A 23,578-nucleotide genomic window follows, 5' to 3' on the forward strand; every position below is an offset into this window, starting at 1 on the left:
TTTCCAGTATTTCTTAAACTTTCTCAACAAAAATCTGTTACTGTAGGTGAACTTGGTTATGTAAGGTAGATGTGGATGTGTGTTAGTATGAAAAAATATTTACAGTATTTTGTTGAGTAAAAAGAGCAGTTTAGTGCTTGTACAACCATCACATTTATGTCATAAAAATACATATTTATGTATATATGAATATATATTTATACATTCATATCTTTACATGTCATGTATATATATTTTTGTAATGGCATCAATAAGAGAAAATAAGAGGAATTAGGAATAATAGGAGTAATTAATTTTTTTCTGCTATAAGACAAAATACACACTTCTGTACTTAAAACTATCATTTTAGTGTTTTTCTTAAGGATAAGCTTCTGCTTTTATAATTTTAAAAAGCTTTTTCTATTTGGGGCACTGTACTATCCATTGCAATTTAGCTGTTCCTTGCTATCATCTCATTTTAAACCCCCTCACTTGCCTACCCAGGACAATTTTATAAGAGTAAAGGAGTATTTAAAAGTTTCTTTAAAGTCTGTTTCTACTTCCAAAGATGCATTTAAAGTAATTGAGTATCAGCCACCCTTCCGTCTCTCAGTACTCTTTTATCAATACACTTTGGTGTATTAGTCAAAGTTTGCAAGGACTCTTCAAAGGAACTCTTACAGGGCTCTCAAGTTGATATGAGATTCATACTCTTTATCACTGAAATTCCTCTGTGCTGTATTGTTCAATAAGTCTTTCTCATTGTATCTTTAAAATTTTTTGATTACTCCCTAGTAGAAGCATCTAAGATTTGGGGATTTATTCCTAAAGAGAAAAAATGCAAAGATCTGAATTGCCGATAGAAGAAAATGTCAGTAGTCATCTATACTCGTTGGCATGCTCTATTCTGGAGCTCTGAAGTTTGCCTACATGTAGCTGGACATCATTCAATATTTTGGATGAAACATGCAATTGTTTTTAAATATTAATAACGAAAGTTATTAAGTAGCAAAACTCTCCAAACAAACTTTGAGCAAGAAGATAAATATTGTATTTGATTACCTTCTCACCTTACCTTACTCCAGCTTTCCCCCATTATTAAGTTTTATCTTTTGACAAGTGAAAAACAAATGGAGCAACTGTATGTTTTTTCTTAACTGAGCTCTAAATATGCCCTCTCAATTCTCTTAAAAACACATTAGGTTTGATAATATCCCAAATACACTTGAGTAAATACATTTCCTTATCAATATTTTATGCTCCCTGGTCAGTTTAGTTCTTAGGTTCGCATAAAGAATTACTGTTGTTGATTTTCAAAAATCACAATAAAGCCTTTTAGATGCTCTGTAGCACTGAACAATTTCACATTGTATCTTTTTAAAACAGACTCCCTTTGTTTTTGTCCAATAGCAAGAAACAACAAGAAAAGTTTAAATATTGTTTTAGGACTTTGTAGAGTACAAAAATTCATATCCTTCACTAAGTGCAAAGTTTTTTGCTATGTCAGTCAAAATATCTTCTCTCTCTTCTTTCTTCTCTCTGTCTCTCTCCTCTCTAATTACCACTCTAGCTCTGAAAAGTTTTCTATTTCATTGAATTTTTCCTAAAACAATTTTACGTGTTACTAAGTTAGGTGACTCCCTAGAATGTGTCTGTTGGAGGCCTATTTGCTGCTCATTTAATTCCTGACTACAGAACATGTGGATACTTTTATCACTCACAGTAGCCAGTACTGAAAATTTAATTTTAATTTCAGTGATATACAAAGTGATGAACTAAGCATGTCGTAATAGAATTGGTGCGTGGTCAGCTCCTCCGCTTCTGGTTAAGCAGGCTCCACAGCTGTCACAAGCCGAATGTTCAGTAGCCCCCTCTTCTCTCCTTGACTGCAGTCTCCTTTCCTCCCATCCATGTCCCACACTTAGCGAGTGGGCTTCTTGAAGCACAGATTTGATGATGTCACTCGTCTGCTTAAACCTGTGCAATGGCTCCACATTGCCCTGAATATAAAGACAGAATTTTCAAGACTCCGCCTTCCTCTCCAGCCTCACCTGGGACCATTCCCCCTAATCTCACCTGTTCTGTAGCCACACAGTAGTCCTCTCAGATGTTAGAAGGCCCTGCCATCTCTTACCTTGGGTCTTCCCTCTGTGTCATTCTTTCTATACCTACTCCCCAAGCCCGCAGACCAGCCCCTCTGCTCCACCTGGATGGCTTCTACTTTTCATTAGGATCTCAGTCTGGACCTTGACACAAAGTCATCCTTCCGCCTCCCTCACATCCCCAGACTCCTCTGTCATAGGCTCCTCACATTTTTATAATTGCTTGTTTGACTACCTCCCTTCCACAGTTAGGCATCAAGCCTTGTGAGAGCAGGGACCACACCTGCCAAGTATGCTCCAGAATTCAGCACATTCATAGTAGGTGATCAAAAACACGTAGAGGATGAATGAAATTAGTCCAAAAAAATGGCAAAATCTGTTTCATTATCCCCTTACACATGACACCCAAAACTCTTTTGTAAAAATATCCAAATATTTTGAATCTATAAAATGTGTTAAAAATAAAAGTTTAGTAATACACTTTTATTATATAAAGTATAAAATACATAAAATGTTTAAAGTGCAAGAGTAAAATGAACATACTTTATACTCATGCCAAGGAAAAATAAAATCACCATATTAGAGAAGCTCCCTCCATTCCTTATCTCATCACCAAATAAGGGAAGTTTTATAACTGTTTATTTTTTGAAGACCATTTCTTTCTGATCAGCTGATTAAATCATATGGAATTTCCTATTAAAAAATCAACAAACTGCCAAAAATACCAGGTGCATTTGAATGTATTGGTGATTATTTTTTTCCAGTAATGGATGTCATATTTGCTGAAAATGTCAGAGGTAACCCACTACCAATTACTAATTTTGTGATAGTAACACATAATCATATAGACTAACTCTAGGATCCCAAGTGCTAAAAGGGTGACCACATAACAACAGGAAGCAACCATTGTTCTAAATTAATACAGTTTTGCCTGAACAAATTCATGGAATGTTTCAATGTCCAATATTATCAGACACACAATTTCTAGACATCACCCCTTTTTTTACCTGAGCCAAGAAGGATTCACAGAATATTTGAGCTCAGGTGGTTGATGGCAATACTCGATATAAATGAAATTATTTAAACACTGGCTTTTACTATCTTGTCCCCATCATTAGCAGCAATATTCTCTATATCAAGCAAGGTGTTAGCTGATGTCTATCATAAAGTAGTCTATGTGCTTGGCTACGTGTCCTCTGGACTCTGCTGTTTTAATCTTTTAACGGATTGTCACATGTCCAGCAGATAAAGGATCTGTCTGGGGCCCAGATCTTTCTTGCTCCTGTGCTTAGAAAAGCTCCCTCAACAAGCAGTTGCCCATAAGCCCTTATCCATGAAGAAGATGGAAAGGAACCCTAGACCTGCCCACCCTCCAGGGATTGCCATGTCTTAGCTGTAATGTTGTCCTCAGTGAATGTATGAGTCATTGGAGAAAAGGGATGAACAAAAGAAGCCATAGGGAGACTGATGGAAAAATGATGAGAATTAGGATTCTTGAGGTGACCAAAGCCTTAGGGAGACCTCAGACGTGAGAGCAATGAGCTATTCCTCCAAGAAATCCATCACTCTGAGGGGCAGGAACGATTTATTTTCAGCTGCCATGGCTGCGTACAGATCCACATGAGAAAAAAAATCCTCTAATGCTATTGGAGCCATAATAAAAAACTGGTTATAAGTTAATCAGTCACATAGATGTAGCTTAATGGTAAACAACTTTAACCTTTTGCATGGATTTATAGCTGGAATACAAACTGTGGGTTGGCTCTTGTCAGAAACAAAATGTCATAGACAAATTTTTCTCAAGCGCATTTCATAGTGTCAAAGCAATGTGTGAATTTAGAAAAGATATGGAAATAGGGGCTTAATATACTTGGGAAACAGGAATGCTTATCGAAGCAGCTGGATTGGTATTTTCCCCCCTTTCTTTTTTATTAAAGCACAAAGATGGCTGTCTCCGTTCACAATGGCATAAAATTATGTTCCGATCAATTGTTATATAGGAAGTCAGTGACAGATGTGCAATGCCAGGTGTGCCCACTGCCGGGGAGAGGGAAGGGGAGATGCTGGAGAGGCCAGTGGTCATCACACCTGAGTTTGAGATTGGAGTGACACGGTTTCTGCCCTGTCTTGTAGGACGCACATGTATAAAAATAAGAAATCCTGTTAAAAGGGATCAGAAGCAGAACACCAAGAAATAGTTTGTTTTAAATACTTGTAGATTAGTTCTTATTTTTCTCCAAGCTGCAAAGATATAGAATATATACTTTACTCTTTGTTTCGTTTTGGGGGAGGAATGGGGACTATGTTATGTGACAGTCGTCTTTATTTGCCATGTCGGGATCAGAAATAATGTCAGTTCTCTCGGGCTCCTTACCTATCCTACACAAACAACCACCCCTGCCCTGCTATCTGAGTGATCACAGGTAAATACCACCATGTGCGAGTCACCTTGCCTGGATATAGTACCAGGACCACATAATGCCAAGAAAAATAGTAGATTGAAATATATCACTTTTCAACCATTATTGTCTTCAGCAGGCAGAAAACAATTTTTATGTAACAGTCATTGCATGCTCTGTGACTGCATTTACAGCTTCAAGAGCCAGGCCTAGACGAAATGAGGAAGTGATTTTTGTAGAGACCAGAACCTTCCAGATGAAAGAATTGGACTCAGTTTTTCTGTGAAGAAGGACATCATTTTTTGTTTGTTTGTTTTTCCTTTGAATGTGGTTTTGTTTGGTTTCAGGAGTGAGGGAAGGCTAAGAAGAGTTTACTGATTGTGCTCAAAGTAATGTGGAATATTGCTGACTCTGACATAACTGAAAGTTCACATTTTGTTTTTGTTTTCTGCCTACTTAATCTAAAAAAAAAATACACACATGCAAGTACTGTTCCTTGGAGCGCACTAACCCCTTTCCCTCCAAGAAGCCATTAGCCATCCCCGCCCTGTCCTGGGGCTTGCCACTGTGTTACATGTACCTGAGGTGAAGCGTTATTACCTAGCCCGGGGTCGAGTGAAGTCTTTGCAAGAAACACTGATGATCAAAGGGTATGAAATGAAGACATGGGGATTAATATTAGCTGGAACTGCCTACCACACCATGGATTTGTCTCAAAAAGTTGAGTTGTTTGATCACTTGCTCTTGACTGAGAACTATGAAAATCCCAGCCCTTTGATCAGAGCTCCTCCCGCCTAATCCCAGTGACAGGACCTATCCCCAGCACTCACTGCTGGAAAAGTAATTCACTGATTTGCTTTTCACATGAAAGCTGGAGGGGAACAAATCTTCAACTTGTAGTGCTCTTATTTTGGAAGCCTACTGCACCAGTGGTTTTGCTTTTCTGAGTTTTAAAAGTAAATTAAATTAAATAAACTGCTGAAGAAAGAATGTATAGAAATGTGACAACATGCACTATACTTTAAAAATATATCCCAGCAGATGGATAGATATGCAAAAAAGCAAGAATAATAAGATGTCAGTGGTATAATCTAGATTCTAGGTAGTGAGTATACAGGTGCTCACTATACAATTTGTTTAACTTTGCTGTCTGTTTGAAACGTTTCATGATAAAATATTGGAAGAAATATACAAGGTGCATACCTGATAATAAATGTGTATGCTTAAGAAAATGTCGTTGCACAACAACATCAGATTGAGTAATCTCAACGGATATTTATGTTGAAGAATTCTCATCTTTAGAAAACTTGGAAAATAAAAACTACTTTTAAGAAACTTTATAAACTCTTTAGGTTATTCTCTTACATATCAAGAGCCACCCTAAGGATAGGAAAGCCAGCATTTAGGGGGTACTGTGAGGCTACAGGGGAAATGGTATTGTGCATCGCTGCCATTTTATTACCCAACTAATACATAAATAGGAATATCTACTTTCTTAATTAGATTTAGCCTTAAAGTAAAAAAGTTACTCCATATATAGACATATGCATATGACTTAGAACATAATTTAAAATGCATCAACATATTTGTTGTCCTTATATTTCTTTTTTCACCCAGCAATATACCTTCAGAACTGACTTTGGTTGCCATATGTCATGTTTGCCTATGCCTGCCCCAAAACAAGAAAATTGCACCCTGTGGCTATTTTGTTTTACTATAACACGATCACTCTTGGAGGGGGAAACACAGCTGTTAATGTCTTTTAAAAGGAAAAAGAAAATGTGTTTGAAAAACGCCAGACTTAACAAGCCCCTCTGTAAATGATCCCCTGTAATGATGACATTTTCCCTTCAGAAAGTTGATTTCTTCCAAATGTAAGAAAAATAAAAGATTTGAAATGTGTCCTTTTAGTTGGTAAGGTGATTACTTTCTATTTGAAAGGTCAGTCCAGGCTTCCATCCTAAACAGGGGGAATGCTCAAGCCCTTATTCCAGGCCTTTCAGGAGAAACTCCTCTTTCTCCCTTATTCGTGTTTCTTTGGCTACTACAGCAGTAGTGTTTGTGCCTGTGCTGATACTGTGCATATTAAAAAGGGGAGGGGGGTGCAGGTGATGTAGGACCAAAATGATGTGATGTCAAAGAACTGAGAAACTTAATATTATAAGGGAGAGTCAAGAGGAAAGGGGCATATTAAATGCAATAAACAAAACATTCATTCCACTTTTCTAGCCACAAGGGACATAAGCAATAACTGTAGCATGAATCTTTACATTTTTAAAAAAGCTTTTATTCTTCCAGAAACATAATAAAAGGAAAGGTAAAGCCCTGATCCAGTCATTTTTCTGCAAAGTAGACTTTAAATGAGTCTTTTTCCATGGCAATTTTATGGATCTCTCCAGCAATCACATTTTGTTGACTTTTTTATTATGAAAGAAATGTATTCTTATTTCAAAGAGTACTCCCAGGTACAAAGAGAACACATAGACCATGCATAATTCCATCCCCCAGAGGACAGGACTTCAATATTTGCTATATATCCTTCTAGGTTTTTGTTCTATAAATGTATATTACACAATTGAAAATTTTAAAAGAGAGACATGCAGTTTTTCTCCTACATGACTTTGTTCTTACTCTCTTGCTTCATGAATTCTCTCCCCTTACCCTCTGGTATCTACATTTTCACTTCTTTACCAATTTCTTCTTGAACTATAAACATACTCAATACCTTTACACAAAGGGACAGGGGACTATAGTAACTTTTGCAGCAATTTTTCCCTGTATTTTTTTTTTTACAATGCAGGAGTGAGGGAAACTTTCTTTTCTTTTCCCTATTTATTTATGTATTTACTTTTATCTTTATTGTTGAAAATATTACAGATGTCCTCCTTCTCCCCCATTGACCCCTTCTGGCCCACACCTGAGCCAGACCTTCACCACACTATTGTCTATGTCCATGGGTTATGCATATGTGCATACAAGTTCTTTGGTAATCTCTTCCCACACACCCACCACCTCCGCCTCCCCTCTGAAGTTCTACAGTCTGTTCCATGCTTCTATGTCTCTGGATCTATTTTTTTCATCAGTTTGTTTTGTTCATTAGATTCCAAATATGAGTGAGTCATGTGATACTGTATTACTTGTCTCTCCACTATCATTCTTGCTCCCTCTTTTTCCTTTTTTTTTTTTAACTGTGAAAAGAGCACTTACCCTGAGATCTACCATCTTTACAAATTTTCCCTCTTTTTATTCAAGCTTTCCTAAGGAAGCTAAGTCCTCTCTCACTATCTTTCTAGTACTCCCTTACTGCCACTATATTCATTAATTTACTCTAATCTTGGTTCCACCTTTATGAATTCTTCTGTTCCTAGTCCTTGAAGACTTCCAAAATGCCAAATATAATCCTTACTTACCCTTTCATCAGCATTTGACACTGAAAGGAATTTTAGGGATAAAATAGGCAGGTTTTGGGAGTTTTAGTCATAAAGAGAGTCCATGGGGGAGGAAGGCATAGGTGAGGGCTTGGAGCTCCCAGAAGGCATACGTTCACAGAAAATAAAAATGTGCCACAGGATAAGGGGAGAGGAAGACATTCACCGAAGATCAGGAAACACCACAGAGTATGGGGGGAAATGAAACTTTCACAGAGGATAGAGAAATGTCGACCAATGGCAGAAAGAGGAAAACAGATTTTCACAGGAGATAGAGAAATGTTACAAGTAAAGCGGAGAGATAGAGGGTGGCACCACATTGGTTTTGGGCTTTGAAGCTGATATTCTGCAAAAAGAGTGACCAATTAGAAGAGCATAGGATCATAAAGTGAGGAAGGGATCCAACTAGAAGGGAGCACGAAGGGACGGAGAACTACAGCCTTTATAAGCCTTAGAAAAAAGGAGTTTGGTGGGTTACCCCCTTGGAACTCCCGCCCTGCATGGGAGTCTGTATTTGCTTCCAATAAATTTCCACACTTTTCACCTATCGCCTTTTGTCCGTGGCTTCATTCTTCGAATCCATCTGGACAAGGACCCAGGAAAAAATCATCCTTGCATCCTGCTCAGGAAAACAACCGGACTCAACATTATCCACAATTCTTTTTCCCTTTGACTGCATTCTCTGGGTCTTCTACACCTTTCACCACTCCTACTCAGCCTCCTTCACTGGCTTTTCTTTGGCCCCTTCTTTACATTTAACATTCTCCAGGACTCTGGCCTTAGTCCTCATCTCTTTGACTCTGTTATCTTCTTTATTGAGTTGGTCCATGCCTGTAATTTTGATTATCCCCAGCAATCCATGTGTCCTACCTTATCTCTCTTCTAAGATATAGACCTGTATTTCCAAATGGTCGACTGGATATTTCTATGTGGATGAACTTTCTAAAGACACCACAAACTCAGCACATCATCTCCTTTCCCAATTCCTCCTCCCCCTCACTGACACTCTATTCAGTAGAGACACCATTTAATAGCTGTAATAGTGTAAAAAACAGCAAAGATATTTTTAAAAAATACTTCATACAAACTTGACCACTAAAAGAAATGATTGCATTTATTTTGACATCTGTAGTCAGTCACAAATTGCATTTGGGGCTGATTCATACAATTAGCTCTAAAAAAGGACTGCAAAAGAATTTGATAAATAGGAGTCCATTGGCGATTGTCAAGAATGCAATTACAGTCAATTGCCACCTGATTGTGATTGGTGTAGAACTGAGGAGCAGAGAGCTGTTGATAGTAAGAATGGACCACTCTTTCAAGTTTGACAGTGAAGAGATAAGAGAGAGTAAATGAATGCCTTTAGGGCAGCAATTTTCCACAGTGGCAGGCACACTGGTATGTCTCAAGAATATTTTTTTTAATCGTTGACATTATCACAGGTGTCCCCCATTCTTCCCCCTTTTATGCCACAAGAATTTTTAAAATGTGCAACACCTGACTATTTAGTCAGAGGCACTGACCTCTTTTCTCTTAGATTGTCAAATTAAAAAATGACAACAGCCAACACAACAATAGCCATTTGGTGTGAATGAATCAAAATTATATCTTATTTTCTTGTCAGATCATCAAAAATATATTTTTTTGGTGAGCCGTAGAATTTTAGTAATTAGTTTATGTGTGCCATGAGATGAAAAGGGTTGAAAACCCCTGCTTTAGGGGAAAGCAGGTGTCAGGAAGTCATCTTTCAGGACAGGGAAAACTAAACAATTTTGCAGCCTGCAGGTAGGAAGGTGGTGGAGAAGCAATTAAAGATACCAAAAATGAGAAGATAGCAACTGAGTACTGACAACCATGAAGAAGAGAGTAGGAAGGTCTCTGTACTTCTGTGTATATAGTCTCTATGTAACATTTGCTTTAATAAATTAGGTCTATTTATCATTCATTGCAGTATTGAATAAATGATAGTAAAAACATTTTCAATATTTACATGTGATCTTTAACCTTGGCATTTATTTTGCCATCTGTAGTTAGGCAAAAGTTGCAGTTGAGGCAAATTTGTACAATTAACTAAATCATGTGTTCCTTTTTCCTTTCAAAATTTCCTTCATATATTCCAGTCCTAATGAGTATGAAGAATCCTTTTAATTCAACCCAGACACAACTAGCATCTTTCAATTAATACTGTTACTTTTTAATAAAACCTTATTCTAAAATTGAACATAGGGTGCTTCATATTTCAGGTCTCTATCCCATCAAATTATCTTGTTTTGTTGTTACTTGCAAAATTTCTTATGTAATGCATTCTATATCTGCGACCATATATTGTTTTCCTATACAGTTTCCAAGTTTTATGGTTTATTTAATTCTAGTGAATAAACCTAGCTTTTTGTTCTACTTTTGTGGGGGAGAGAATGAAGGGGTGGGAAGCAAAAGGTAAACAAGGCTAAGGAGAGATGGTGAAATGTCTGCAGAGAGGGGAGCTAGGGTCATCGTCCTTAAGAAAACTACAGATATGATTCAGTGCTATTAAGGAAGTTATTAGCACCAAGAAGGAACTAGATAGTCCTCCTTCCAGTTACTCAGAAAGGATTTAGAATGGTGTGGGGAAGATGATGGGGGATAATGATGCTTGGCGTTTCAGAGATGGGACACTTATCTCCAGCTAAAGCTTCTTACAGGGAATGAGGCATTGTCAGCAAATGATGAGTATTTCCCTTTTGTCATTCCTCACTTTTCCCATTTCAAAGTGTTCCCTGTTTTAGCTCCACTGCACTAACACTCCCTCCTGAACTGCACTTAGGTGAGCAGTGCACAAAATCGCTAGCCCGCAGCATGCTGAGGCTGAGGTGGAAAGGGGCCTACCCTCACTGCCTCAGTGGCCAGGGGAGGTGGGAGGAGCACAGGAAGTGATTGCCCTGGAGCTTCTCCTCCCACAGAAGCCCTGCCTCCTCAGGCTCTCAGGCTTGGAGAGTGGAGAGGTCAGCTTTCTTTCTCCTTCTAGTCCAGTCCTTTGGCTTATGTGAGAGACCACGCAGAAAGCGATGGAGTTGCTTTCTGTGCTCGACAAAAGTGCTTAGATAGAAGACAGGGACTCCCGGCTGGGAGGAGGGAGGCGAGCTGAAGATCCCTGCCTGGGCTGGCTCATCTAAGCAGTCAAAGTGGGAGCTGAGTGCTTGAAAGAGGATTGTGCTCGAACTAGAAATAAGCAGTAAGTGAGCGAATAACCATCCTGGTGCAGAAAAGGCTTAATCCCCCTGGGGTTATGGGGTGAACCTGGAAATATTGTTTAACTCTAGAGTAAAACTGTAAGAAATCTGACTGCGTACAGTTGTGTGCTGTTTGGAGACTAGGGGTTTAAATACAGAATCAGAGCTCTAAATTCCTCCTCCCACTTCTGGAAAATGCCAACTTCTGCTTTCAGTAGTTTGAGCTATACTCTCCTTTCCTGACCTCGCCTCTCGCCAGGAAAATTTACTACTGTATCAGATAAAGAGTTGGGATTAAATTGGAAAGGTGGGATGCTGGTATTGGCAGAAACTGCAGCCTTGAATTATGTTCTATGAATTGGGTATTTTTATATCAATTAGCACTGATTTGCTAATCACCAGAAAGTCTGGGGTGGGGCATTAAAAAGGGAAAGCTGAGAGCTTTTAGGACAAAGAGGCTGAGTAGTCCTTATATGTGGGATGAAATATAAAAATGTATATAATTAATAATAGGTTTGTTTTTTTAAAAAAAAAAAAGCATTAAACTAGAACAGCAGTCAGAGAACATTGTGCTTGGATAAAAATTAGTTAGAAAAGAAGATATTTTTGTTTCAATGACTTTTTGTGCTAGCCTAAATTTTCAAAATGTTTACAAAGACAAGACAGTGATTCAGGGATACTTCCATGATTGTCATACATTACAAATACTATTGCTGGGCAAGATCTGTGGTTCTCTGGTCAGCAAGTTCTGGCAATGAAGCCACTGCCTCTGGTGCAAAGAATTCTGGGATGTCTAACAGTGACATGGATGGAAGGACCCACATTCCATCTCTACTTAATGTCCTTTTGTCCAGAAATCGAGTCATGCAAATGAGCTACTTGGTACGTATACAGATCAATATTTGGAAAAGCATTTCTAAACGTTTTGCATTAGAGGGTCTCTGGACAATGTCCTATGGCAACCAGGGGACTAAAAGGATATAAAAGCAAAGCGATAGGAAGGAAGTCAGCTTGGTTGAAACCACCCTTGTTCTCTTTGTTTTCCATTAATCCTGTGGCCTTCTGTTCTGTTCTAAGTGGCCAAATTCATTAATATATGAATGAGACTGTATTTATGCATCCTAATACTTAAAGATTCAGAAATCTCTTTATTACTCACATGAAACACACACACACACACACACACAAAAAAAAAAACCAGAAAAAATCGTAGGTATGTTTACTGAGGAGGAAATGTGGAAATCTGGTTTTAAATGTTATGGGGGGGAAAGACAAGAGTCATGTCCAAAATGTAAACAGATTTATCTCATGTTCCATGAAGATCATTTTCTCCATCTCATTGGAGAAACATAACATAAGAAACATTATTAATTCCCTTAATTCTAGTCAATGTAGCTAATACCTAAAGAAGAAATTGTTTTTAAAAAATAATAACTTTGAACTATAGCTAACTGTATAGCAATTTTTTTTCTTTTCCTTTTGTTTCTAGTCCTTTTGTTAAAGTACCTAGAGGTACTTTAATTTCTGAAATTAGGAAGAAATATGTCATTTCTGGCATTCCCATCAGCAGGGCATTGCAAGAAAGAATAAAAAAGACTCAGATAAATGATCTTTCTCCTATAAGCACAGCAGTAAAATGGTTGTCATGATCTATATCCTTTTCTGATGTTAGAATTTTTTCCTATGGTGTAGGTAGATGGAGAATGGTCATTGGGGGGGAAATGAAAAAATGCTAATAAATTCATTTTTAAAGATGGTCTGTACTCTTCTAACTTTTCAAACTAATTCTGAAAGTTATTTATCTTTTTAAAATTATTTGAGTTGTTTTTACAATGTTCGTTTTTATCTGATTTATAAGCAAATGTGTAAAATCTAAAGATTTGTTATCTGAGTTGCAGGATACTGGTCTTATTCTTAAAAATATATAAGGGATTAAAAATAAAACATTTAATAGTTGAAGTCTTAAGCCTAGCATTACTAACTGCAGTTTTGACCTTTAAGAAAAATGTGTTCAGACTCTTAAAGGAATTACTTATATTAAAGTATTAAAGAATCTTTTCTAAAACTACAGAATTAAAAAAAGAAGCATAACAATATTCAGAGAAGAATAAAGATGTAATTTGTATGGAAGGGGCTAAGCAAAAAATACTTAATGAATAATTATAAACCAACAGCTTAACAATAAAACATTTGCTATTGTCCATGAGAAACTGACATGAAGAATAATGTATTATGACTAGGGAACAAGGCTAAGTAAACTTTATCTTTTAAAAGTATTAAGTGGGATTTAGATTATTAATGGAAACAAACTAAATGATCATTTAAAATTATTCTTTCACAAGAAAAGTAAAGAAAAAGGATATGGAAAACTAAGCAGTGATGAAGACCTCGAGATAATTGTTGATCCAAAGCAGGTAAGTGAAAGCTTACATACATTTTCTACTGTTTTGCTGTAGAGTTTTGACAACTGAAGCCTTTGAGCATTCAGCCCTGCCCTAACCCAGGAGGCCTGTCTAACCGAGGCCTGTCTAACCCAGGCCTGCCTAACAAGATAGATTTTGAGAGCTACTAAGCTTCTGCCTACGATGCCTCTGATCTACGGACTTTTGTATGTCAGAGTGTAAGAATGGTGAAAAATAAAGCAGAACAAGACAAGAGAACTTTTGGAAAATTAAAAGCCCCCTTTGAAAAATGAATCAAAACAACAATGATAATTTGGTTAGCAAAATAGATTTAAGCAAGAATCAGAAAGTATATTTTTTTGAAAATGAGAAATGCTACCCTTAGTGTAAAACAATGAATATGATTTAGGGAGATGGAGACAAAAGACTTAAAAAAAAACTGAAAAGTTTAAAATATATCTATCTACCTATAGACAGATAGATAGATTACCCAATTTAGTTTCTCAGCTAGTCTTCAGTAAATTTAGAGATGATGTTTAAAAAACAAAATGAAGCTATTTAATACCTGTAATACTGCCTATAATTTGAGAAACATCTAGCTTGGGTTTTATATGGGCCCATAAGGTGAAATGAAAACTGCTTAATAGACCAAAAACAATGACACGCCAGGTAATGGAAGGTATCCAGCTTACGCCACTGAATTGGCATCAGCCCTTAACGTCTTTGTTAATTGTCAGGGAGACAAGCTAACTGCACATTCACTTAATGTATAAGTGGCATTGATTCTGAGGGTGATGTAAACTCAGGTGGAGATAAATAATTCAAAGGGATCTGAACAGATGAAGAGGTTAGAAAGACAGCAAGCTACAGAAAGGCAAGTTGAATTTGGACAATTTCCTAATTGTGCATTTGGTTTGCATTGTGGTGATTGCATTAAAGGAGCAATTGTGTATATTTCTGAAAAGGAAAAATGACCATCGGAAAATAGCAACTAGAATCAGTTAACTTAGAGACTTGCTTGTTAGAGCTGGAATAACTGAAATAACTGAAGTGATTTTCTGGAAAAAACTGGCCAAATAACCTCCATAAACAACCTGCAAGTTTTTCTTGCCTTATCTTCACTTTCTGGGTCCAGAATAATATACGGGGGCAGAGAGTGTTTGGCCCTGTATTTCTACTTAGTGCCAAATTGTCAGTTTAGTTAATAAGGTAAGTGGGACTGGAGCCTGATTGCTCCACTGGGCTATTAGGTCTCATTTGAACTATGCCTGAATTATTACTTGGGGCATACAATCTCCATCTCCCACAGCCTGGCATTCTGATCAAAGGACCGGCCCTACGAGGTGAATGATGCCATTCAGCATATGATGAGAACATACATGTCTATGCATTCTCTATTAAAACAAAAAGTTATTAATTTCTTTCTTAATCATGTGGCAGGTAAATTCTTACTCTTTTTGTATTTCTTTAGTTTCATCCTACCCCAAGGCTGCTTTTCTTTCTTTTTTCCCCCTAAAGCTTCTTTTTGTTTTTAACTGAATTCGGGGGTTCCGAAAACTATCAAATTGTACATGGAGATCTTTGCAGTGGAAAGCCCAAGGGAGTCATGGTTCTTTTTATCTCATGGTACCTTTCATAAAACTTACGTTGGTGTGCCCAAACATATTTTACTAACTGTTGAAGAGACTTTAAAAAAATGAGAGAGAGAAAGAGAGAGAGAGAGAGAAAGAGAGAGAGAGAGAGAGAGAGAGAGAGACCTACTTTACTGCTTTTTCAGAAAACAGCACTTTCTATACCTGAATTAAAGGCGGGAGAGTTTTATTGTCCAGTCATTGTTTGCCTCTGTGGTTATCACATTTCCTCTGGTGCCATTGTGCCTGTTGGCACCAGCTGGCAGGGACCCAGCTTTGCTGAATCATTCATGTCAAACACGTTTCAAAAGATGAGTAATTATGAATATGACTTGGCCTTGGTATTTTCTGTTGGCTCTAAGAGTAGTTCTTCCTTTTGGGGCAGTTTATTTAATGTTGATGTTGTGAGTAAATCCCAGGTCGGACCAATGACAGTGTTGCTACCTGTAAGTAAAATATTTGGGAAAACACTCTAATTAGTCTTTATAATTCTACAAAAAATTCTTCCTGAATTTAAGAGATCAACATTAAAGGTATGTGTGTAAAATGCATGTTTAATATTGCTTCATCTCATAGATTATATATATTATTTATGTGCAATATTATTTTATGTATTGATATATTATATTACATATAATATATATTATTTATATATATAATATATACACACACTATTGGAGAGGAATCTTAATGTTCAATTTATTCTTCCTATCTTTTCAGAAACAGGCTAGAACAGGGGTGGGCAAACTTTTTGACTCGAGGGCCACAATGGGTTCTTAAACTGGACCGGAGGGCCGGAACAAAAGCATGGATGGAGTGTTTGTGTAAACTAATATAAATTCAAAGTAAAGGAGTGGAGGGGAGAGCAAGAGAACTGGATAGAACAGCTGGATCTGGCCCGCGGGCCGTAGTTTGCCCAAGACTGGGCTAGAAATATGTTAGTCAATCTTCATATAATTGCAAATAGCTTTTTCAGTAAATGGTGCCAAAAATCTAAAGATTTTAAAACATAGTTTGAGGCTGTGATGGGCGGAAGTCTAATCTCATTAAATCTGTCCTTCAGAAGCTGTCACGTTACAAATGCTGTGCAAGCTATGTGCCATTTTATCAGCCGTGCAGTCTGGTACTTCCACAGAAAGCCCACAATTTTGCTTATATAAGCAAATTAATAACAGAAGCAGCACAGAGTATGTGCATTTTGTTCTCCCCAGCTGCCCACATTCAAGGGGTTAAAGGTTATTTCTGCATAAGGAAAGTAATTTTGAAAATGTCTAAAGTTTTATTGTTAAATGGTAATATTGTGTTTCTTAGTAAAATTTTATTGGCAAAGTTTATTTGAGACACATATAAAACATTTCACAAAATTCTTAGATTAGTGTTGATATCCTCAAATAATATGTAATCTCACACACACACACACACACACACATACACACACACAGTCATTTAAATATAAATGTGTTACCAGGTGTATAGGTTAATAATGCAGATTATATGATCAAAGAAAACAATAATTTCAAGATAAATATCAAAAGTGCTTTATTCAAAGTAATGTCCATCAATAGCTACACATTTCCCCATCTTTCAGGTAATTTGTGGATACTGTCCCAATAGAACTTTTCTTGTTTTGAGGCAAACCATTCAGAGACCCAATTCTCCACTTCTTTGTATGTTTTGAAGTGCTGCTCAGAAAGTGCATGTGCCATCAATCAGAACAAGTGGTAATCTGAAGGAGCTAGGTCTGGTGAATACAGAGGGTGGGTTAATACTTCACAGGCAAGATCTTTTAACATGTCTTTTGAAGTGTGTGATGGTGCATTATCATGAAGCAAAACTACTTTGCCATGTCTTCTGGCCCATTCTGGTCCTTTCACGATCAAAGCGAGGTTCAAATTGATTATTTGTTGTCGGTACCAATCAGTATTAACGGTTTCACCTGGTTTTAGAAGCTCATAATACACCCCACCTTCCTGATCCCACCAAATGTAGAGCATTGTTTTCTTTCTAATGATTTGGCCTTGCAGTCGATGTTGTTGGTTGACCTGGATCAACCCATGATTTTGTCCATTTGGGATTCTCGAAATAAATCCAGTTTTCATCACCAGTCACAATTCAATGCAAAAAAGACTTTTTTCGTGCCGTTGAAACAACATTTTACTGATGACTTTTCGGTTTTTCATTTGTCTTTCGTTCTGTTGATGTGGCACCCGTTTTCCTTCCTTTAAAATCTTTCCCATTGCTTGTAAATAATCGGAAATTGTTTGCTGAGCAACATTTAATCTTTCTGCAAGTTATTTTTGAATTTGACATGCATCTTCATCCAATAATGCTTATAATTGTTGGTCTTCAAACTTTTTCGGTTGACCTGGACATTCTTTGTCTTTCACATTGAAATCATCACTTTTAAAGCATTTAAACCAGCGTTCAGAAGTATATTGAGATGGAGCATGTTCACCATAAGCTTCCTGAATTATACAATAACTTCCAGCGCACTTTTCTTCAAAATAGAGTAATGAATTAAAACTTCCTGCAAATGCTCTTTTTTTGGCATGAAATTGGCTTTTTTAAGCATAAAAATATCTATGATGTTAACACCTTCAGAAAATTTGACATATGAAGTTTTGAAGCTTGCTGTCAATACAACAAAATAGCATACATATCAAATTGCATATATATCAACATATGTGTAACTCCATCTATTGAAAAAAAATCTGCATTATCAACCAGTACATCTGGTATACTGGCATCAGAGTCCATATTTTTCACAAGAAAATCCTAAAGTTTTTTTTTAATTTTTTAAAAATATCTTTTTATTGATTTCAGAGAGAGGAAGGGAGAGGGAGAAAGAGATAGAAATATCAGTGATGAGAATCATTGATCAGCTGCCTCCTGCATATCCCACACTTGGAATTCGCAACCTGGGCATGTGCCCTGACTGGAATTGAACTGTGGCCTCCTGGTTCATGGGTCAACCCTCAGACACTGAGCCATACCAGCTGGGCCCTAAAGCTTTTAAATTCAAAGTCTAGGAAAGTAATCAAAGTAAACATATTGGATTAAAATCTTATTAACTCTAAAATCCAGATATTTGACATAAAATATATATACTGTTTATTGTAATTACATGTACAAATATAGTTATTATATATAAATTATCTATATATATAAAAGCCTAAGCAAACTGAATGACCAAACGACCAGTTGACTGGTCGCTATGATGTGCAATGACCACTAGAGGGCAGATGCTCAACACAAGAGCTGCCCCCTGGTGGTCAGTGTACTCTCACAGCCAACCTTCTGTGGCCCCGATTGGCCTCGATCGCTGACCAGGCCGAGGGATCCCACCTGTGCACGAATTCATGGCCCAGGCCTCTAGTAATATATATAATTAATGAATTATTGCTTTCTAGAATAAATATTAAAAGAAAAAAATTAAATATATATTTTGGATCATTTTTGTTTTTTATTTAAATATTCTCTCCTGATTTGCGGGGGTGGATCTTGTTGAGGTATAGGTTTCATGCACACATGAATTTCCTTTTCCAAGTTACTGAGATTTCAGAGGTGGGATTAGAAACATTAACCACTTCGAATAAATAATAAATTCATTATGTTTTAAATTACTGTTTTTAATTAGAATCCATTTAATTCAAGGTTTATAATATGCTGAACCTAAGTAGCTTTTTTCTAAAGTGTTTTCAAATTCCAAGTAGACTTAAGGGAGGTAACAAAGACCAACACAGAATTATAGAATATGAGATTATATGAAGGATATACTTACAAATTCAAGTATTTCAGAAATGGGTTTGACAGTATGCTGTGGATCTAGTTGGTTATAGGACTCAGCATTGCAGCAGCGTATTCTTTAGTGCAAAGTGTCAGATGTCAGCCAGTTATAAGGGGAACAAGAAACTGAACATAGATGAGAACAGTGGTTCTCAAAAGTTAGCAGCCTCAGAAACCCCTGGGCAGCTTGTTGGAGTACAGATTGCTGGGCCCAGTCTAAGTTTCCAGTTCTGTAGGTTTGGGGTGGGGCCCAAGACTTTTAATTTCTAAGTCCTCATCTTCCACTGATGGACCACACTTTGAGGCCCACTGGGTCAAAGGAGATAATTATTGCGGTTCTAAAGAGAAAACAACATATATGGCTTGTGATAAATTTGACCTTGTTTAACTGGGCATTACCTGGAAATCTAAAACCCAGAATTCATAGACATCCAACAAAATAATGCTAAAAACAAGAAAACTACAACCATTTACAACCAAAGTTGCCTTTAAAGACCCAGTTTTCCAGTCTGACTGAATTCCACTTGGTAGCCTTGTGCTCTCAACCTTTTCTTATTTGTAAAATAATACTTTGCTCTTTCTACCTCCTACCATTTCTCTGAGAGAAAATTTGTAACAGTACTCTGTTAACTGTAGATCATTGTTATTTTAATTAGCTAGTCATTACCACCTGTATTCATTTACCTCACCTGCCATAACAAAATACCATAGACTGGGTGCTTAAATGACAGGCATTTATTTCTCCCAGTTGTGGAGACTGGAAAGTCCAAGATCAAGATGCTGGCCCATACTGAGGATTTCAGGAGAGAGCCTCTTCCTGGCTGCCTTCTCTCTGCATCCTTGCGTGGCAGAGAGAGACCTCTGTCTCTTTCTGTTTTATTGGGGCCCAGCCCTTATAGCCTCATTTCACCTTTATCACCTCCTCACAGGTCCTGTCTCCAAATACAGAGTCACATTTGAGGTTAGGGTTTTAACATGAATTTGAGGAAGGGGTACACATGCAGTCCATGACACTACCCCACAACTCAATTCTAGCAAATAGGACCATTGAGACCTAGGAAGGTGATCAAGATACCTTGGGTCCCTGGTCAGGTGCAGAGAGAGCACCGGAAGCCAGCTCTCCCAACACCATCATTCCACACAGCTCCTCTACTGTTGCCCATTACTGGTCATCCCATGTGTGTCTTAGAAAGCTGTTTTGCTTCAGTGCTCTAATTATATAAAATAACAATCTACTAGAAATTATTATAATTGGCCAATATTTATTTATCAAACCCTCACAGGGACAACCTTCGCCTCACACTTATTTATTTCCCTCTTGGCCCCTGTGGCTTTGCCAAGAGAGAAAGGCCCTTCATAGCAAATGTATACAGAATTACAGCTAAAAGGTATTGTTGACATCTACTTGTTTCTTCCCTTCCCTACACAGCCTGCTTAGGGAGAGCCTCTCACCAGGCATGAGAAGCACCGTGGAGAGAGACAACACATACTTTTCTTAGTCCAAAACCTTTCTACAAGTGTCCTTTTAAATGTGTAGGAGAAGCCTATACAGAAAGCCAAGGAAACTAGAATTTCTGTGATCTTTCCCTGAAGGAAAAGAAGACACAAACTAGAGCCATCCCCTTGTGTTTCCAGTAGCAAGTACGCCTTTGAGTAGGATTGCAGTGCTGTCCTAGTGGTCCTTGTGGGAATGGATCCTCAAAAGGAAAATACAGGTCAACACGAAATAAAAATGGAATCATAAGAAAAACAGATTAATGGGAGATGATAGCCACTTCCTTCTGGTGCTAGCAGAGTGTGATCATACCCGCACCGAAGCTGCCGAGCTGAGTCTCACTCCTGAGCAGTAAAAGGGATGCGGGTGATCTGTTTCTCTGCCTTGTACTCAGCACCATCTGGCCAGTACTCTCTGCCATATCAATGCAGTGACTTAATCCAAATATAATTCAGATGCCATTTACCTCTGAGGAGACTTGTGAAGCATGAGTGTCCTATGACAACACCTGTCTCTCAGTGTCGTCTCCACTGCTTTCCCTGGGTACCTTCTTGGAACTCTGTACTCGGTCACCAAGAACAGAAAACACCTCTAGAGGTGCAGAAGGCGACAACCTGGATGTTCTGAGCCAGTCTACTCTGAGTCATGGGAAGAACAAAACACCTTATGCAATATACTCACAGCAGACAAAGGCTCATTTGCATTTTCCTCAGGAAAGAGTGATCGATGAGCAATGGCTCAATGGAAAAAAAGCCTTATGTAGTTGTAGTGAGAGAGACTGAAGCTATTCAAATTTTCTATCTATCTGAGATCTGCATTGGAGTAAACAAAGATTCACGACTGTAGCCCAGTCAATGCTGTCTTGTCTGTGAAGATATTTATCATCAATAAATATTGCACAAGCAAGGGGGAAAGTTTTCCACTAGGTTAAATTGAAATATTACAGGAATAAAGCATGATCACTCTGTGTTTTATTCCTAAATAGTCTTTATTTGTGTCAAGTAATATAAAAATAACTGAGTGACGTAATTTTGGAGAACAAAAAAATCAGAGTATCTTACTTTACTCCCCCCCCCCCCTTCAATTTAGTGTACTGATTCACTTAAGCATCACCTGACTCTAGGAAGAACAGCAAGGGCAGGCCTAATAACTCAATTTCTCAATTTCAGACTGAGGTCTGAAGGTAGAAGGCCAGAAGATGTAGAGGGTTATGCATAGAATGACAGAGGCAGACAAGAAAGAGCTAAAGAGGAGGCAATTTCTAGCCTTGGCTTCGCCACTTACTAAACAGAAAACCTTGGAGGGAGCAATTTAGGTTCTCTGAGTTCCTTTCTTAATCTGCAAAATGAAATACTACCCTCTGACTCAGATGTCAGCTGTAATGTTCAAACAGGATGGCATTCAGGAGTGACTGTGCCTGGCATAGCCTCCTTTGGTCAGAGCCAAGGCTAGCCTTTAGGGCCACCGTGTTTTGTCTTATGCTCTGTCCATCAGCAACTCAAGCTTCCTGCATGATGAGTTGGAAACCGTTGTTGCATCATAAGGTTTTCACTGTGTTCATTCTGACTGCTTTACTATTGAGCATTCTGCATGCCTTCTGCAGGACACTGTCAGATACTTGAGTCTCGTACACTTGGGGCTGCTGGCTCCTCCATCACTGCACATGTGTGGCATTGTGAGTATAACAAGGATGTTACAGAGCAGTTAAGAGCAGGGCCTTCACAGTCAAGAATCTGAATGAAAACTGGCTAGGACCATGTAGTAGCTATATTACCTTAGAAAAATGAACCAGCCTCTCTGAGCCTCAGGCTGCTCTACTATGAAGTGGGGGAAATACTATCTACTTCAAAAGTAACTGGGAGGATAAATAGGTTTTTGTATATAAATGCTTCACAATGTGTATGGCAGGTGTTAAGTGCTTTATAAATGGCAGGTACTATGGTGGGTGGGTGGTGGGAATTGATGGTAAAACTCTTAGGTCTATTAGCTGTAGAATCCTCTTGGATTTCTTCAGGACTGAGTTATAATAATTCTAGACAGTAAAATCTATTCTGAGCTCATAGATACCAAAGTCCCCTTGGATCAGCCAGGTATAGGAATGAAGGGAATAGACTGTGTGTAAGAAAAATAGAGCATGAAGGGGACAGTGGCTAATGTCATAAGCTGACCCCTCTAGAGAGAGGCAGTAACTACCAGCTCCCCCTAATTGCCATCTTGTTGGAAATGAGCTCAGTGTCACCATGTATACTAATTTTTCAAGAGAAGGAATCTGCTACTTTTTTAAATGTTTATAACCAATTTTACATTTTCTAACAGTGTGTAGTCACACAAAACCTTCTGGGTCTGCATCCAGCCCTGGGGGCCCAGGTGGACACCTCTTATACCCATGAGACTCTAAGGTCAAGGAGAGTACATGGCCTGGATGGGCCTCTGTCTTCCCCTGCTGTTTCTCTCCTGCTTTACACACTCCCCCCAGCAGGCTGCTGTAGGGAGTGGTTATAGGGATAAGCCTCGGACTGACCTGCTGGCAAAGCTGCAAACAAGTCCCAGCTTAGAGGGCACAGCCCTCTTAGCATAATTAAGCTTGATCTTGTGACTACTCCCTAGATCAGCCGTGGGCAAACTACAGCCCGCGGGCCGGATCCAGCTGTTCTATCCCGTTCTCTTGCTCTCCCCTCCGCTCCTTTACTTTGAATTTATATTAGTTCACACAAACACTCCATCCATGCTTTTGTTCTGGCCCTCCGGTCCAGTTTAAGAACCCATTGTGGCCCTCGAGTCAAAAAGTTTGCCCACCTCTGCCTAGATCTTTTCCTGGGTAGCTAATGGGCTGTGGGAGGTGCAGCAAGTGCTGCCAAAACAAGTGAAACTTACAAGAACATTGTAAATTACCTTTGTTTACCTCTGACTATAAAATAAAGGCTCAGCTTGCAGTCTGGATCTGTTCTGCGGTCTCAGTCACGCACAGAAGATCCACATAGACCCAGCTTATTCTCTTGTCTGTCTTTTCTTCATCCTTCGCCGGCCCTCCCTCAGGCTCGCCGAACCCTTGGCTGTGCTGGCACGGCACAGGCTGCAACCTCGTTGTTGATCTGGTAAAAATAATAGATGTTAAGGTATAATTGTTAGGTGGCCATAAGACCCTCC

At 38.3% G+C, this 23,578-nt stretch overlaps 1 protein-coding gene across 15 annotated transcripts in view; it reads left to right on the forward strand.

Annotated features, from left to right (window-relative positions):
* Positions 1-23,578, forward strand: part of PEX5L (peroxisomal biogenesis factor 5 like) — a 237,947-nt gene that overhangs the window by 51,556 nt on the left and 162,813 nt on the right. For 6 of the 15 annotated variants that reach the window (XM_080654139.1, XM_080654143.1, XM_080654138.1 and 3 more), the window contains one exon: positions 13,460-13,531. The exons of 6 other annotated variants lie outside the window; for them this stretch is intronic. In XM_080654139.1, the coding sequence (XP_080510265.1) occupies positions 13,460-13,531 (72 nt within the window). Of the gene's footprint in view, positions 1-10,856; positions 12,000-13,459; positions 13,532-23,578 lie in introns of those variants that run through there. 3 more of the 15 variants (XM_080654136.1, XM_080654137.1, XM_080654129.1) reach the window with 2 other exon arrangements.

Source organism: Plecotus auritus (assembly GCF_963455305.1).
Source record: "Plecotus auritus genome assembly, chromosome: 2".
NCBI lineage: Eukaryota > Metazoa > Chordata > Mammalia > Chiroptera > Vespertilionidae > Plecotus > Plecotus auritus.